This window comes from Symphalangus syndactylus, chromosome 15 (genome assembly GCF_028878055.3).
Source record: "Symphalangus syndactylus isolate Jambi chromosome 15, NHGRI_mSymSyn1-v2.1_pri, whole genome shotgun sequence".
Taxonomy (NCBI): domain Eukaryota; kingdom Metazoa; phylum Chordata; class Mammalia; order Primates; family Hylobatidae; genus Symphalangus; species Symphalangus syndactylus.
The window spans coordinates 69055047-69071326 of NC_072437.2; the positions used below are offsets into that span (position 1 = coordinate 69055047).

At 37.5% G+C, this 16280-nt stretch overlaps 1 protein-coding gene across 5 annotated transcripts in view; it reads left to right on the forward strand.

Annotated features, from left to right (window-relative positions):
• RNF17 (ring finger protein 17) overlaps positions 1 to 16280 on the forward strand; it is a 131152-nt gene that overhangs the window by 55442 nt on the left and 59430 nt on the right. For all 5 annotated transcript variants that reach the window (XM_063618822.1, XM_063618823.1, XM_055243993.2 and 2 more), the window contains 3 exons: positions 565 to 733; positions 2587 to 2777; positions 4502 to 4643. In XM_063618822.1, coding sequence (XP_063474892.1) covers positions 565 to 733; positions 2587 to 2777; positions 4502 to 4643 — 502 coding nt within the window. The remainder of the gene's footprint in view (positions 1 to 564; positions 734 to 2586; positions 2778 to 4501; positions 4644 to 16280) is intronic.

Genomic DNA, 16280 nt, shown 5'->3' on the forward strand with positions numbered 1-16280 from the left:
AAACTTAAGTACTCTTCTTATGTCACTTTAAAGCAGGGAATAATACACAAACTAATTCTTTTAAATGTTACAGTTAGCAACAGATGATTGAGTTAAATTTTTAATCAGACTTCCATAGTTTCATTAATGTTTTTTAAAGTGTCATACTGTCTAACTCACTGTAGGTATTTTAAATGGTTTTCTCTGTCTTCTAGGAAAATAATACAAACTGATATGTTTCTGTAGTAAGGACCAGTATTAACCATAGCATGACCACTTAATGGTTATAGCTTTATAAATAAATAGATTTATATGGGGGGAAGTGTCATTATCTCCTTTAAGCTCAAACTGCATGAGTATATGAAAGTACAAATGTAGCTGAGATTTCTTTCTGTGGAGGAAAACAGTGTTTCTGCTTATAGAAGCTAAACTAAGTCTATATAGTAAGAAAGTATTAATTTGGAATATAACTTTCTAAAAGGTGTAACTTAAAAATTATACTTAGAAATGCATACCTTCTGTGGAGAAAAACAAATTTAAGTTTGAAGCATTATTTTCAATAAATATTACTTGAATTTCTCCTAGAATTGTTGATACCCATGTGAGACCAGAACAATCTGCTAAGCAACATATCGCACTAAATGATTTATGTCTGGTTCTAAGGAAATCTGAACCATATATTGAAGCGCTGCTAAAAGACATCCAGCCGTTAGCACAACCATGCTCATTGAAAGACATTGTTCCACAGAATTCAGTAAGTGAGACTTTATTTTTTCCTTCAGAGGTTATTACAATTTTAGCTATGTATTGCCAATTAGATTGCTAAGTATAGGCTCAGGGAACCAGTAATCTTGGTAAATACATAGTGCATATTAAACTATTCATTCTAATAGAAAAGGAAATGAACTTCGGCTTCCACAATTGAAAACATTTTTAATGGGAAATCAAGTTGAATAAGCATATATTAACATAATGATTGGTTAAGTATCCAAGTAAACCAGTAATTTTGGAGTCAACTATACAGAGAAATAAGTTTATGATGTGTGTGTTTCTCTACAGTATTTTCTTATTTCCATTGCCCTTTATTACTCTATTTAATGGCCATATTGCATTCTGTGTTTTGTATTATTTATGAAAATCTATTCTCCAGCAAGATTGTAAACTCTTAAGAGACAGAAATTGTAACAATACCTGTTAAGCAGTTGCATTCTTACAAGGTCTATGAGAGCAGAGGAGTCTGTCTTTACTCATCATTGTATTCCCAGCATTTAGCAGATCACATGCCACATAGAAGGCATTCAACACATATTTGAAATAACAAATAAGTTAATTAAAAAAAAAGGAAACACAAAAATAATAGCACTGGTGTTTTCTTTAAAATGGTGAGTGTTTTGTTTTTAATTTTTTTTAACTTTTCACATCACATTTTTTACACTGAGTAGATTTTACATTTATAATCATAAAAACTTCAGAAAGCTATTCTCTTTTTTTGTTTTTAAGGAATTTCTGGTTTTGATCCTGAAATTTACTTTTGATGTGGTACTTAAATGTTCAAATATCAGCATAAAAAGTTTTTTGGCTGGGTTTGGTGGCCCAAGGCTGTAATTCCAGCACTTTGGGAGGCCGAGGTGGGAGGATCGCTTGGGCTCAGGAGTTTGAGACCAGCCTGGGCAACATGGTGAGACCCTGTCTACCAAAAATACAAAAATTAGCCAGGCGTGGTAGTGCACCATGAGGGCTGAGGTGGAAGGATCTCTTGAGCTTGGGAGGCAGAGATTGCATGAGCTGAGATTATGCCACTGCACACAAGTCTGGGTGACAGAGTAAGACCCTGTCTCAAAAGAAAAAATTTTTTGCCCAGTGGGTGGATTTTTTTTTTAAATCACTTAAGTAGCATAAATCTCATGCATTGCTAGTAATGGAAGCTAGATTAACTGATGATTGTAAATTTTTAGATTTTATTTTAGGCATACCTATACTTTCAAAATTACCTTTTGAATTTTCATCTAAGTGGAAAATTGAATACTTTTTTCTTTCATTTTGAGATCTTTCTTTATAACCTTCATATTAATATTCAAAAGTGAAACTAAATTCTAAAGTAAAACCTTGAGAATATATTTATAAAGTGAAGGTATATGCACATTGTACATTCATAAAGACTGCCCCTAAGTTTATGGCCCTGGCTGTTTCTATTTTTCTTTCTTTTTTTTTTTTTTTTTTTTGAGATGGAGTCTTGTTCTGTCACCCAGGCTGGAGTGCAGTGGCATGATCTCGGCTCACCTCACCACAACCTCTGCCTCCCGGGTTCAAGCAATCCCCTGCCTCAGCCTCCCGAGTAGCTGGGATTAAAGGCACCTACCACCACGCCCGGCTAATTTTTGTATTTTTTGTAGAGACAGGGTTTCACCATCTTGGCCAGGCTGGTCTTGAACTCCTGACCTTGTGAGTCACCATGCCTGGCCAGCCCTGGCTGTTTCCTAATGTCTGTGGTTGGTTCAGTTTGTTCACAGTTGCATCTCTGGTTGGTACAAACCTAAATCCAGAACATTGTAACATTAGCGATACTTATAATTACTAATTACTATGGAATTTTACTTTTTTGCACAGAATGAAGGCTGGGAAGAGGAAGCTAAAGTGGAATTTTTGAAAATGGTAAATAACAAGGCTGTTTCAATGCAAGTTTTTAGAGAAGAAGATGGTGTGCTTATTGTAGATCTGCAAAAACCACCACCGAATAAAATAAGCAGTGATATGCCTGTGTCTCTTAGAGATGCGCTGGTTTTTATGGAACTAGCAAAGTAAGTAACTTATTAAAACTTAAATATTCTTTGAGATTATAGCTATAAAAAGAGTAGCAGATTTTGCTTTTAAAAACCATGTCTCTAAAGTAAACCTTAACATACCTGAAGAAGTGAAAAATATTGCTCTTAGACTTTTCTAAGTACAGTTGTTGTCTGTGAAAACTGGATTCAGATAATTGGATTTAAGAAAATAGGCTGGGCAGGGCGGCTCACAACTGTAATTCTAGCACTGTGGGAGGCCAAGGAGGGAGGATTCCTTGAGGTCATAAGTTTGAGACCAGCCTGGGCAACATAGCTAGACCTCATCTCTACAACAAAATACAAAAAGAAATTAACCAGGCGTGGTGGCATGCATCTGTAGTTCCAGCTTCTCAGGTCAGGAGCTGAGGTGGGAGGTTTGCTTGAGCCCAGGAGTTCGAGCTATGCTCTTGCTACTGTACTCCAGGTTGGGTGACAGAGTAAGATGCTGTCTGTAAAGAAAAACGAAAATTAGAAAAATTAGAGAAATTAAGGTACCTCAAAATATAAAGTATGTATAAATACCTAACATCTTTTGGACTCTTGATAACTTTATAAGCAGCTGTATGAGGGTTTCAATAATTATAGTTTAACTGTTCCTAAATTTTCCTAAATTTTGTAGCCTTTGGAATGAGTTCATGATTACTACCCTATATTCAATGTATGAATGTAGAATAGATGTTTAAAGTTTCTTTGTCCATCATTTCTTTTTTGTTTGTTTGAGACAGTCTTCATCCCATCACCCAGGCTAGAGTGCAGTAGCACAGCCTCAGCTCACTGAAACCACTGCCTCCCAGGTTTAGGTGATTCTCATGTCTCAGCCTTCTGAGTAGCTGGAATTGCAAGCACACACCACCGCTCCCGGCTAATTTTTGTATTTTTAGCAGAGACAGGGTTTCACTGTGTTGGCCAGGCTGGTCTTGAACTCCTGCCCACCTTGGCCTTCCAAAGTGCTGGGATTACAGGCATGAGCCACAGTGCCTAGGCTGTCCATCATTTCTGATGACTTAAGTAACCGCAGAGGTAGTCAAAGATTCTAATTTTTACCCTGGGTGATTGGGAATGGAACCCAAGCAGGTTCCATTTTAGAAAAATACAAGTAGTCTTGGAGCTGGAAGGAGCCACAGAGACCCTTCAGTGACATCACCAATTGCTACCACAGACCACAGATATCAATGTAACACAAAGAATAGAAGCAGCTTTGAATCTAAGTACGACATGAAAGCCTAGCTCTAAAGTTTTGAGACTTGATATCTTATTTAACCTGGTTTGATAATTGAAGACAATACCAAGAAATGTTAGAAGAAAGAAATTGGATGATGAATGCTTTTGGTAAATCAGTACATGTACAAGTCCTTCCTTTAGATCAAGTCACTGAGAGAAAAGAGACTTAAGAAAATGGCTTGGCCAGGTATGGTGGCTTACACTTGTATCCCAGCACTTTGGGAGGCCAAGGCAGTAGGATCGCCTGAGCCCAGGAGTTCAGGGTCAACCTGGGCAATGTAGGGAGACCCTGTCTCTACAAAAATTAGCCAGGTGTGGTGGCATGTCCCTGAAGTCCCAGCTACTTGGGAGGCTGAGATGGGAGGATTGCTTGAGCCCAGGAGGGTAGAGGCTGCAGTGAGCCATGACAGCACCACTGCACTCCAGCCTGGGTGACAGGGTGAGACCCTGCTAACGCTTTTCATTATGCTTTTAATTAGGTTTAAGTCACAATCACTAAGAAGTCACTTTGAAAAAAATACTACTTTACACTATCATCCACCTATTTTGCCTAAAGAAATGACAGATGTTTCAGTAACGGTTTGTCATATAAATAGTCCTGGAGATTTCTATCTTCAGTTGGTAAGTATATAATGTGTTTTTGAAATGAAGTTTTTAAAAAAAATTTAATTAGACATGTATAACAAGAATGAGTATCTACCGTCAATTTTATTTAGAGCAAACATACCACTGTTAACCTTCTATACGTTTAAATTTCTTACTAGTTGCAACTTCAAACAAGTTTACATGATTTATCATAAATTGAAAGAACAATAAAGGATAATTAATGTATAAATGTTTCTTGCTACCTTCTGAAATCTGGAGACTAGGAAAGCATATAGAGTTAGCAAATAGAAATATAATGATAAACTTTTTTCTAACCTGTACATCTGAAAATTTACCAATTATTATTGGGTGTTTTCTGAATTTGAACACCAAAATAGACACAGATTAAAGGCATTTCGTATTGAACTTTGGATGTGTGACTGATGTGTTTAGATAGTAACAATAATAGTTCATCCTTATTGCTTTCTGGGTGCTTTATATTATTTAACTCATCATAAGGCCCTTAAGACTTTAAGTGAATTAACTCATTAATCTTTGCAACAATCCTGTGAGAAAGACACTGTTGTCTCCATTTGAATGTGGAGACCCTAACCACAGAGATGAAGCGTCTTGCCCAAGATCACACAGCTCTGAAAGGGTAGAGCCAGGATTGACCTAGGCTGTGCAGCTTCAGAACTTGCCATCTCAAGCACTGCATCACACTGTAGTGGCTCCTCAAATGAGTTGTGGAAGTGCTTATCTAAGTTAGGATTTGCGTTTATTTCTGTTGTTGATTTTTTACAGTGTCTTTTATGGTAAAATATACATAATATAATTTTATAGTTTTTAATAATTGTTCAGCATACCATTCGGTGCCATTAAGGCCATTAAGTGTTGTGCATCCATTTCCAGAGCTTTTTATTTATCTCAAACAAAAGCCCTTTACCTATTAAACAATCATATACCATTTCTTCTCCTGTAGTCCCTGATGAACTTCTGTTCTACTTTCTGTCTCTATGAAATTGCCTATTACAGGTACCTCTTAAGTGAAATCATATACAATGTTTCCTTTTGTATCTGGCTTCTTTCACTTCAACTTAGTGTTTTCAAGGTTCCTATTATGTAGGATGTATCAGAATTTCGTTCCTTTATATGGCTGAATAATATTCCATGTATGGATATACTGCATTTTGTAGTATCCATTCATCTATTGATGGCCATTTGGATTGTTTCCACCTTTTGGCCTATGTGAATAATGCTGCTGTGGACACTGGCATAAAAGTATCCATCTGGGTCTCTGCTTTCAGTTCCTCTGGTATGTATAACACCTAGGAATGATTGCTGGATTATATGGTAATTTTATGTTTAACTTTTTTGGGGAACTGCTGAACTGTTTTCTACAGCAGCTGCAGTTTTACATTCTTACCAGCAATCCACAAGGTTCCAATTTCTCCATACCCTCATGAACACTTGTTTTTTTTTTCTTTTTTAAATAACATTCTTTTTTTATTATTATACTTTAAGTTCTGGGATACATGTGCAGAACATGCAGGTTTGTTACATAGGTATACATGTGCCATGGTGGTTTGCTGCACCCATCCCCATCATCTACGTTAGGTATTTCTCCTAATGCTATCCCTCCCCTTGTCCCCACCCCGCAACAGGCCCCAGTGTGTGATGTTCCCCTCCCTGTGTCCATGTGTTCTCACTGTTTAACTCCCACTTATGACTGAGAACATGCAGTGTTTGGTTTTCTGTTCCTGTGTTAGTTTGCTGAGAATGTCCCTGCAAAGGATGTGACTCATCCTTTTTTATGTCTGCATAGTATTCCATGGTGTATATGTGCCATATTTTCTTTATCCAGTCTATCATTGATGGACGTTTGGGTTGGTTCCAAGTCTTTGCTATTGTGAATAGTGCTGCAGTAAACATACGTGTCTTTATAGTAGAATGATTTCTAATCCTTTGGGTATATACCCAGTAATGGGATTGCTGGGTCAAATGGATTTCTGGCTCTAGATCCTTGAGGAATCGCCACACTGGTTGAACTAATTTACACTCCCACCAACAGTGTAAAAGCATTCCTATTTCTCCATATCCTCTCCAGCATCTGATCGCCATTCTAACTGGTGTGAGATGGTATCTCATCGTGGTTTTGATTTGCATTTCTCTAATGACCAGTGATGATAAACATGTTTTTCATATGTTTGTTGGTTGCATCAATGTCTTCTTTTGAATAATAGCACTTTTTTTTTTTTTTTTTTTGAGACGGAGTCTCGCTCTGTCGCCCAGGCTGGAGTGCAGTGGCACGATCTTGGCTCACTGCAAGCTCTGCCTCCTGGGTTCATGCCATTCTCCTGCCTCAGCCTCCCGAGTAACTGGGACTACAGGCACCTGCCACCACACCCGGCTGATATTTTGTATTTTTTAGCAGAGATGGGGTTTCACTATGTTAGCCAGGATGGTCTTGATCTCCTGACTTCATGATCCACCCACCTCAGCCTCCCAAAGTGCTAGGATTACAGGTGTGAGCCACCGCGCCCAGCCAATAGCATTCTTAATAAGTGTGAAGTGGTATCAGTTTGTGATTTTCATCTGCATTTCCCTAATGGCCAGTGATACTGAATATCTTTACATGTCCTTGTTTATTGGCCATTTGTGTATCTTTGAAGAAATAGCCGTTCCAGTCATTTATCCATTTATTGTTTTAAATTTTTAAAACTTTTTATTTGTTGTTTTTTATTTTTTAAACACAAGGCTTCACTCTGTTGCCCAGGCTAAAATGCAGTGGCATGATTGTAAGCTCACTGCAGCCTCGATCTCCTAGGCTCAAGGGATCCTCTAGCCTCAGCCTCCCATATTGCTAGTACTACAGGCACATACCACCACACCTGGCTAATTATTATTTTGTAGACACAGGGTCTCGCTAGGTAACCTGGGCCTTGAACTCCTAGGCTAGAGTGATCCTCCCACCTTGGCCTCCCAAAGTGCTGGTATTACAAGCATGATTCACCATGCCCAAACCTTTGTCCATTTTTTCATTGGGTTGTTTATTTTGTTGTTGGATTGTAGGAGTTTTCATGTATTCTAGATACTAAATTCTTATGAGATATATGACTTACAAATGCAGTTGATCGTTGAACAGTGGTAGTGGTGGATACTAACCCCTGTGTAGTCAAAAATCTGCGTGTAACTATTTTTTTCTTTTTCTTTTCTTGAGACAAGGTCCAGCACTGTTGCTTAGGCTGGAGTGTAGTGGCAAGATCATAGCTTACTGCAGCCTGGAACTCCTGGACTGAAGTGGTCTCCTGTCTCAGCCTCCCAAGTAGCTAGGACTATGGGCATGCACCACAGCTTGCTAATTTTTTTTTTTTTTTTTTTTTTTTTTAGAAACAGGGTCTTGCTATGTTGCCCAGGTTGGTTTTGAACTCCTGGTCTCAAACAGTCCTCCTGCCTCAGCCTCCCAAAGTGCTGAGATTACAGGCATGAACCTCGACACTCAGTCTGCATTGATTTCCACAAAACTTAACTACTAATAGCCTACTGTTGATTAGAAGCCTTAATAATATATAAACAGCTAACATATGTTTTGTATATGTATTCAATACTGCATTCTTAAAGTAAGCTAGAGAAAAGAAAGTGTTATTAAAAATCATAAAGAGAAGATATATTTACTATTCATTAACTGAACGTGGATCATTATACAAGTCTTCATGCCCATCATCTTCATGTTGAATAGGCTGAGGAAGGGCAGGAGTTGGTCTTGCTGTCTCAGGTCTGGCAGAGGTGGAAAAAATTCGCACATAATTGGAACTGCATAGTTCAAACCCGTGTTCCAAGGCCGGCTGTATTTTTTCCCATTTTGTGGGTTGTCTTTTCACTTTCTTGATAGTGTCCTTTATTCCACAAAAGTTTTTAATTTTATGAAGACCAATTTAATTACTGTTTTTGTTGCTTGTGCTTTTGGTGTCATATCCAAGATATCATTACCAAATCTGACATCATGATGCTTCTTCCCTATGCTTTCTTCTAAGAGTTTTATAGGTTTAGATCCTTGATTCATTTTGAGTTAATTTTGTACAAAGTATAAGGTAAGGGCCCAGCTTCATTATTTTGAATTGGATATTCAGTTTTCCCAGCACTATTTGTTGAAAAGACTGTGTTTTCCCCCACTGAATGGTCTTGGCACCCTTGTTAAAAGTGAAAGTTTATTTCTGGACTTTCTATTTTGTTCCATTTGTCTGTGTATCTGTCCTTATTTCAGTACAACACTTTTGATTACTGTAGCTGTGTTGTAACTTTTGAAATCAAAACGCGTGAGTCTTCCAACTTTGTTCTTTTTCAAGATTGTTTTGGTTATTCAGTGTCTCTTAAGATTCCATGTGACTTTTAGGATGGGTTTTTCTATTTCCCCAAGAAATACAGTATGATACTGAGTATGATATTGTCATTTGCTAATGTATTGAAACACAACTGATTTTTACATGTGAATTTTATGTCTAGCAGCTTTGCTGAATTAATTTAACAAGTGAGAGAGAGAGAAGGTGTGTGTATGTAATTTGGGGGCATTTTCTCACGTATAAGATCATGTCATCTATGAACAGAGAAATGTCATTGGGATTACATTGAATTGTAAATCACTTTGGATAGCATTGACATCTTAACAATTTTAAGTCATCTTATCCATGAACACTGGATTTTTTCATTTATTTAGATCTTATTTAATATCTTTCAACAGTTTTGTATGGTTTTCAGCATATCAATTTTTGGCCCCTTTGGTGAAGTTTATTCCTAATTCTTCTTTTAGATGCTGTTGTAAATGGAATTGCTTTTTAAATTTCCTCTTCAATTTGCTCATTTGCTAATGTATTAAAACACAACTGATTTTTACATGTGAATTTTGTGCCTAGCAGCCGTGCTGAATTAATTAGGTAGCCCTAACAGGGTGTGTGTGTGTGTGTGTGTGTGTGTGTGTGTGTGTGTGTGTGTAATTTGGGGGGATTTTCTTACATAGAAGATCATGTCATCCATGAACAGAGATATTCATACTTTTTCCTTTCTGATTTGGATGCCTTTTGTCTTTTTCTTACCTAATGGCCTCTGGCTAGGATTTCCAATATGTTGAATACAAGATGAAAAAGCAGGCTTCCTTGTCTTATTCCTGTCTTAAGGGAAAAGCGTTTGTCTTTGACCATTGAGTATGATACTATCTGTGAGTTTTTCCTCAATGACCTTTACCATCTTAAGTTTCGTTCTGTCTCTTGTTTATTGAATGTTTTTGTCAAGAAAGGGTGTTCAGTTTTTCAAATTCTTTTTTGCAACAATTGAGATGATCGTGTTTTGGTCTTTTCTCCTTCATCCTGTCAATGTGGTGTATTACATTGATTTTGGATTTTGTTTTGTTTTCTTGTTGGTTTGTTTGGAGACAGGGTCTCCCTCAGTTGCCCAGGCTGGAATGCAGTGGCATGATCTCAGCTCACGGCAACCTTTGCCTCCCAGACTCAAGCAGTCCTCCTGCCTCAGCCCTCTGAGTTGCTGGGACCAAAGGTGCACACCACCACACCAGGCTAATTTTAAAAATTTTTTTATTTTGAAGAAATGAGGTCTCACTGTGTTACACAGGCTGGTCTCAAACTCCTGAGCTGAAGTGATCCTTTCACGGTACCCTCCCAAAGTGCTGGGAGTACAGCCGTGGGCCACTGCGCCTGCTGCATTGATTTTCATATGTCATTATCCTTGCATTTTAAAAATAAATCCCACTAGATAAAGATGTATAATCTTTTTATCATAAATTTGTTTAACATCATTGTTGCCTTGGCATCCATTTTTAGGCCTAACATAAGTTGTTTGAAACTGAGTCATACCACCTCATCTTTGGCCTAGTTAAAACTTTCCCTCCCCATGTGGCTGTTTGCAGTGTGGGTCACTTGTTCTACGTCTCACTGACCCAACATATCCCACAGCTGCCTACCACAATAAAACCAGAGTCAACACCAGAGTCATGCAAATAATTTCCCCCTTTACACATATTTTCTTTAAATTAGCCCGTTCACAACCCCTGCTGGAAGGCGTTAAGAGATAATGCCTGTGGACCTTAATAAAGGCAGAGTTCCACAGATTCACTCTTATCTGTGATTAACAAAATGCTTCTTTTATTTCGTGTGTTTTGTTTTGCTGCCTCTGTGTCTCACCTGACTGACATACACATACCTAACTTTCCACCCAGTCAGCACTCTCCTGGAGAGTGGCTATCTTGGTAGGAATAAACTGGACACAGGTCGGACAAGAACCACGAGGGCATCTGCTAGTATAAACAAGTTTCCTGTGAGACATACACTTGGTCACAGGTCAGGCAAGAAGGCATCGTCCCATTCACCAAGATAAAGAAGTATCCTCTTTTGATTTTTTGTAAACATCAGTGACCACCTCCTCTAGAGCCTTGTCGGGGCAGGGCTAGAGTTCATGGCCACTCTCCAGAGAGAGACCCGAAGACCAAGTTAGAAGAAAACAAAATCTTTTAATATGCTGAATTTGGTTTATTAGTATTTTGTTGAGGATATTTGCATCAGTATTGCAAGGGATATTGATCTGTAATTTTCTTACAGTGTCTTCATATAGCTTTGTTATCAGGGTAATGCAGCCTCTTAGAGTTAGTATTCATCTTTTAGTTTTTTGGAAGAATTTGAGATGGAATGGTGTTAATTCTTCTCTAAATGTTTGGTAGAATTCAGCAGTGAAACTATCCAGTCCAGGGCTTTTCATGTGTAGGAGGTTTTTGAATCCTGTTTGAACCTCTTTAGTAGTTGTAAGTCTACTTGGATTTTCTAATTCATGAGTCAGTCTTGGAAGGTTGTGTGTTTCTAGGAATTTGTCCATTCCATATAGGTTATCCAGTTTGTTGGCATACAATTGTCTTCAATAATCTCTTATAGTTTTTTACTTCTTGGCCGGGCATGGTGGCTCCCACCTGTAATCTCAGTACTTTGGAAGGCCGAGCCAGGTGGATCACTTGAGGTCAGGAGTTTGAGACCAGCCTGGCCAACATGTCGAAACCCCATCTCTACTAAAAATACAAAAATTAGCCAGCCGTGGTGGTGGGGACCTGTAGTCCCAGCTACTTGGGAGGCTGAGGCAGGAGAATTGCTTGAGCCCAGGAGGCAGAGGTTGCAGTGAGCTGAGATTGTGCCACTGCACTCCAGCCTGGGTGACAGCAAGCCTTCATCTAAAAAAAAAAAAAAAAAAAATTTTTTTTTCTTAAAATTGGTAGTATTGTCTCCACTTTTATTTCTGATTTTATTAACTTCTCTTTTCTAGTTATTCTAGCTAAAGATTTGTCAATTTTGCTGATCTTTTCAAATAATCAACTTTTGGCTTTATTGATGTTCTGTTTCTTTATCCTGTCTTGTTTTTGCTCTAATCTTTATTATTTCTTCGGCTACCTTTGGGTAATTTTCTCTTTTTCCATTGTCTTATGGTATATAGTTAGGTTCTTAATTTTCAATATTTTAAAATTGTGTGTATAGCTATACATTTCCCTCTTAGCACTATTTTATTGCATCTCATAAGTTTGGTATGTTGTGTTTTTATTTTCATTTGTCTTGAAGCATTTTCTAGTTTCTCTTAGGATTTCTTCTTTGACCTGTTGGTAGTTTGTGGTGTTTAGTTTCTACATATTTGAATTTTGCAGCTTTTCTTGTTTTTGATTTCCAGTTTCCTTTCATTGTCATAGAGACAAATACATTTTATGATTTCAGTTTTTTGAAATTTATTAAGACATTTTGCAGCCTAACATATGGTCTATTCTGAGAATGTTCTAAATGGCCTTGTAGGAAAAAAAAAGAAAAGGTATATTTTACTATTGGCTAGAGTGTTTTATGTATGTCTGTTAGGACCTGTTGGTTTACAGTGTTATTCAAGTCTTCTGTTTCCTTATTGATGCCCCGTCTGGATGTTTTATGCACTGTTGGAAGTGGAATATTAAAGCCTTCTATTTATTATTATTGAACTGTCTATTTTTTCCTTCAATACTGTCAATGTTTGCTTCATATATTTGGGCCTTTGATGTGTACTGCATAATTGCTTATAATTGTTATATCTTACTGGTGAATTGGCCTTTTTATCAATTTATAATGTCCTTTCTCTCTTGTAAGAATTTTTTATTTAAAGTCTGTTTTGCCTGATACCACCAGTAAAGCCATCTAAGATCTCTCTTGATTACTATTTGCAGGAGTATTTTCTTCCATCCTTTGACTTTCAACCTGTGTATGGCATAAGGTATAAAGTGTGTCTCTTGTGGGCAGCATATAGTTGGATCATGTTTTTTTTTTTTAATTCATTCTGCCAATGTTTGTTTTTTAATTGGAGAGTTTAATACATTTACATTTAAAGTAATTACTGATAAGGAAAGACTTCTGCCATTTGCTGTTTTCTGTATCTTATCACTCTTTTATTCCTTCTTTCCTCCATTAGAACCCTCTTTTGTGTTTAGTTGCTTTTTTCTTTTTAGTATGATTTTTTTAAAAATCTCTTTTGTAATTGTGTTAAAAAACACAGAATTTATTATCTTAACCATTTTTTAGTGTAACTTCAGTAGTGTTAACCATATTCATATTACCATGCAACAGATTTCTAGAACATTTTCATCTTGCAAACTGAAACTATACTCATTGAACACATTTTTCCCTGCTTCCAACCTCTGGCCACCACAATATTACTTCTGCATTTTTATGAATTTTACTGTGTTAAATACCTTGTATAAGTGGACTCAGACAGAATTTGTCTTTCTGTGACTGGCTTATTTTACTTATAATAATGTCCTAAAGATTCATCCATGTTGTAAGCATTGATGGGATTTCCTATTTTAAGGCTGAATAATACTTCTTTGTATGTATATACTGCATTTTAAAAATCCCTTCATTTGTCAGTGGACATTTGGATTGTCTGCTGTAATGAACATGGATATGCAAATATTATAGTATCAGGTTTTGCTTCCCTTCTTGTTTCCTTTTTGTGTTTATCTTGTAGAGTATTTTTTATCATTACCATGGAGATTACATATAACATCCCAAAGTTATAACAATCCAATATGAGTGAATACCAACATAATTTTAACTTCACAAAAAACTACTTCTCTGCAGCTCTGTTTTTCCAATATTTTTGATGTCACAAATTAATCTCTATACTCTGTGTGCTCAATAACATAGATTTGTAATTATTTATGCATTTGTCTTTTAAATCCTATAGAAAATAAAAAAGTAGAATTATAAACCAAAATTGCAATAATACTGACTTTCCCATTTACCCATGTATTTACCTTAACCAGAGATCTTAATATCCTCATGTGACTTTGAGGTACTACTGTCTAGTGTCCTCTCATTGCAACCTGAAGGACTTCCATTAGCATTTCTTACAGGGCAGGTCTAGTGGTAGTAGAGTCCCTCAGCCCTTGTTTATCTGGGACTGTCTTAATTTTTCTCACATTTTTGAAGGTTAGTTTTTCCAAATGTATAATTTTCAGTTGACAGGTTGTTTTTTTCTTAAGTACATCATATATATCTCTGTCTTCCCATTTCCTTCTGGCTTCCAAGATTTCTTTCTTGTCTCTTTTCTTTTTCTTTCTTTTTTTTTTTCTTTTTTTGAGACAGAGTCTTACTATCTTGCCCATGCTGTAGGCAGTGGCATGATCTCTCCTGACTGCAATCTCTGCCTCCTGGGTTCAAGCGATTATCCTGCCCCAGCCTCCCTAGTAGCTGGGATTACAGGTGCACGCCACCATGCCTGGCTAATTTTTATTTTTTTAGTAGAGATGGGGTTTCACCATGTTGGCCAGGCTGGTCTAGAACTCCTGACCTCAGATGATCTGCCTGCCTTGGCCTCCCAAAGTCCTGGGATTACAGGCATGAGCCACTGCACCTGGCCTTTGTTTTTGTTTTTGTTTTTGAGATGGAGTTTTACTCTGTCACCCAGGTTGGAGTATAGTGGTGCGATCTTGGCTCACGGCAACCTCTGCCTCCCAGGTTCAAACAGTTCTCCTGCGTCAGCCTCTTGAGTAGCTGGGACTACAGGTGCCTGCCACCATGCCCGGCTAATTTTTGTATTTTTAGTAGAGATAGCTTTTGGCTGTGTTGGCCAGGCTGATCTCAAGCTCCTGACCTCAAGTGATCACCCCCCTTGGCCTCCCAAAATGCTGGGATTACAGTCCTGAGCCACTATGCCTGGCCTGGCCTCCAAGATTTCTAATATGAGAAATTGACTTATAATCTTCTTGAGTCTCTTTGTATATGACATGTTGCATCTCTTTTGCTGCTTCCCAGATTTTCTCTTTGGCTTTGCCTTTTTAGAGTTTGATTATGTGTCTTGGTGTATGATTCTTTGGGTTTATCCTATTTGGAGTCTAATAGTGTCTTAGTTCCCTGGAGCTGGTGTAACAAATTACTATTAATTGGGTAGCTTAAACAACAGAATTTATTGTCAACAGTTTTGGAGTCTAGAAGTATGAGATCAGTTTGTCAGAAGAGTTGGTTTCTTCTGAGGGGTTTGAGGGAAGATCCATTTCATCTCTCTGCTTTAGATTTTGGTGGTTTGCTGGCAATCTTTTGTGCACCTTTGCCTTTGCTGCATCACCCTGATCTCTCCCTTCATCTTCACATGGAGTTCTCTTTGTATATTTGTCTGTACCCAAATTTTGCCGTTTTTATAAAGACATTAATCATATTGAATTAGGGCCCATCCTAATGACCTCATTTTAACATGATTATAAAGAACCTGTATCGAAATTAGGTAATATTTGAGATACTGGAGATTATAGCTCTCCAGCATATCTTTGGGGGAAGATACAAATCAACTTCTAACATTAGACTTCTTGGATTTGTAGGTTCATGTCTTTCTTTAAATTGGGGACTTCTGCCATTTTTAAAAATAATTTTTTGCCTCTTTGTCTCTCTCTTCCTTCTGTGACTTCCATAATGTCCCTGTTGGTTCACTTGAGTCCCTTAGGCTCTGTTTACTTCTCTCCATTCTTTTTTCTTTCTGCTTCTCAGACTCGATATTTAAATTTTCCTATCTTCAAGTTCACTGATTATTTTTCTTCTTTCCACTCAATGCTGCTTTTGAACCCCTCTACTGAATTTTTTTCTCCTTAGTTATTATACTTTTGAGCTCCAGAATTTCCTTTTTATAATTTGTATCATTTGCTGATATTCCCATTTTATTCATATATCATTTTCCCAATTTTCTTTAGTTCTTTGTTTTCCCTTAGCCCTTTTAACATATTTAAGACAGTTGAGTATTTTTGATTTGCATTTTTTTTCTGGTTGCACATGTCTGCATAACTATTAAAAGAATTTCAGAAAATATTGAGGCAGCTTCTTTGTCATCTCTCATGAAGAAAGTTAAGGACATGGACACACATGAGGAGTTTAGGAGTGGAGGTTTAATATGCAGAAGAAAGAGAAAGGAGAACAGCTCTGTCTCTAGTGAGAGAGAGGGGCTTCTGAAAGGGAAAGACTGGCTGGCGGTGGATGTGCCGGATTTTATAGGCAGGTTTAAGGAGGTGGTGTCTGATTACATAGGGCCCACAGATTGGTTCAGTCAGGTTTGATGTTTACGTAGCACACCAGAAAGGCTGGCCACCCCACCCTAATCTTATTATGCAAGTGGGCTTTTCACTTGACT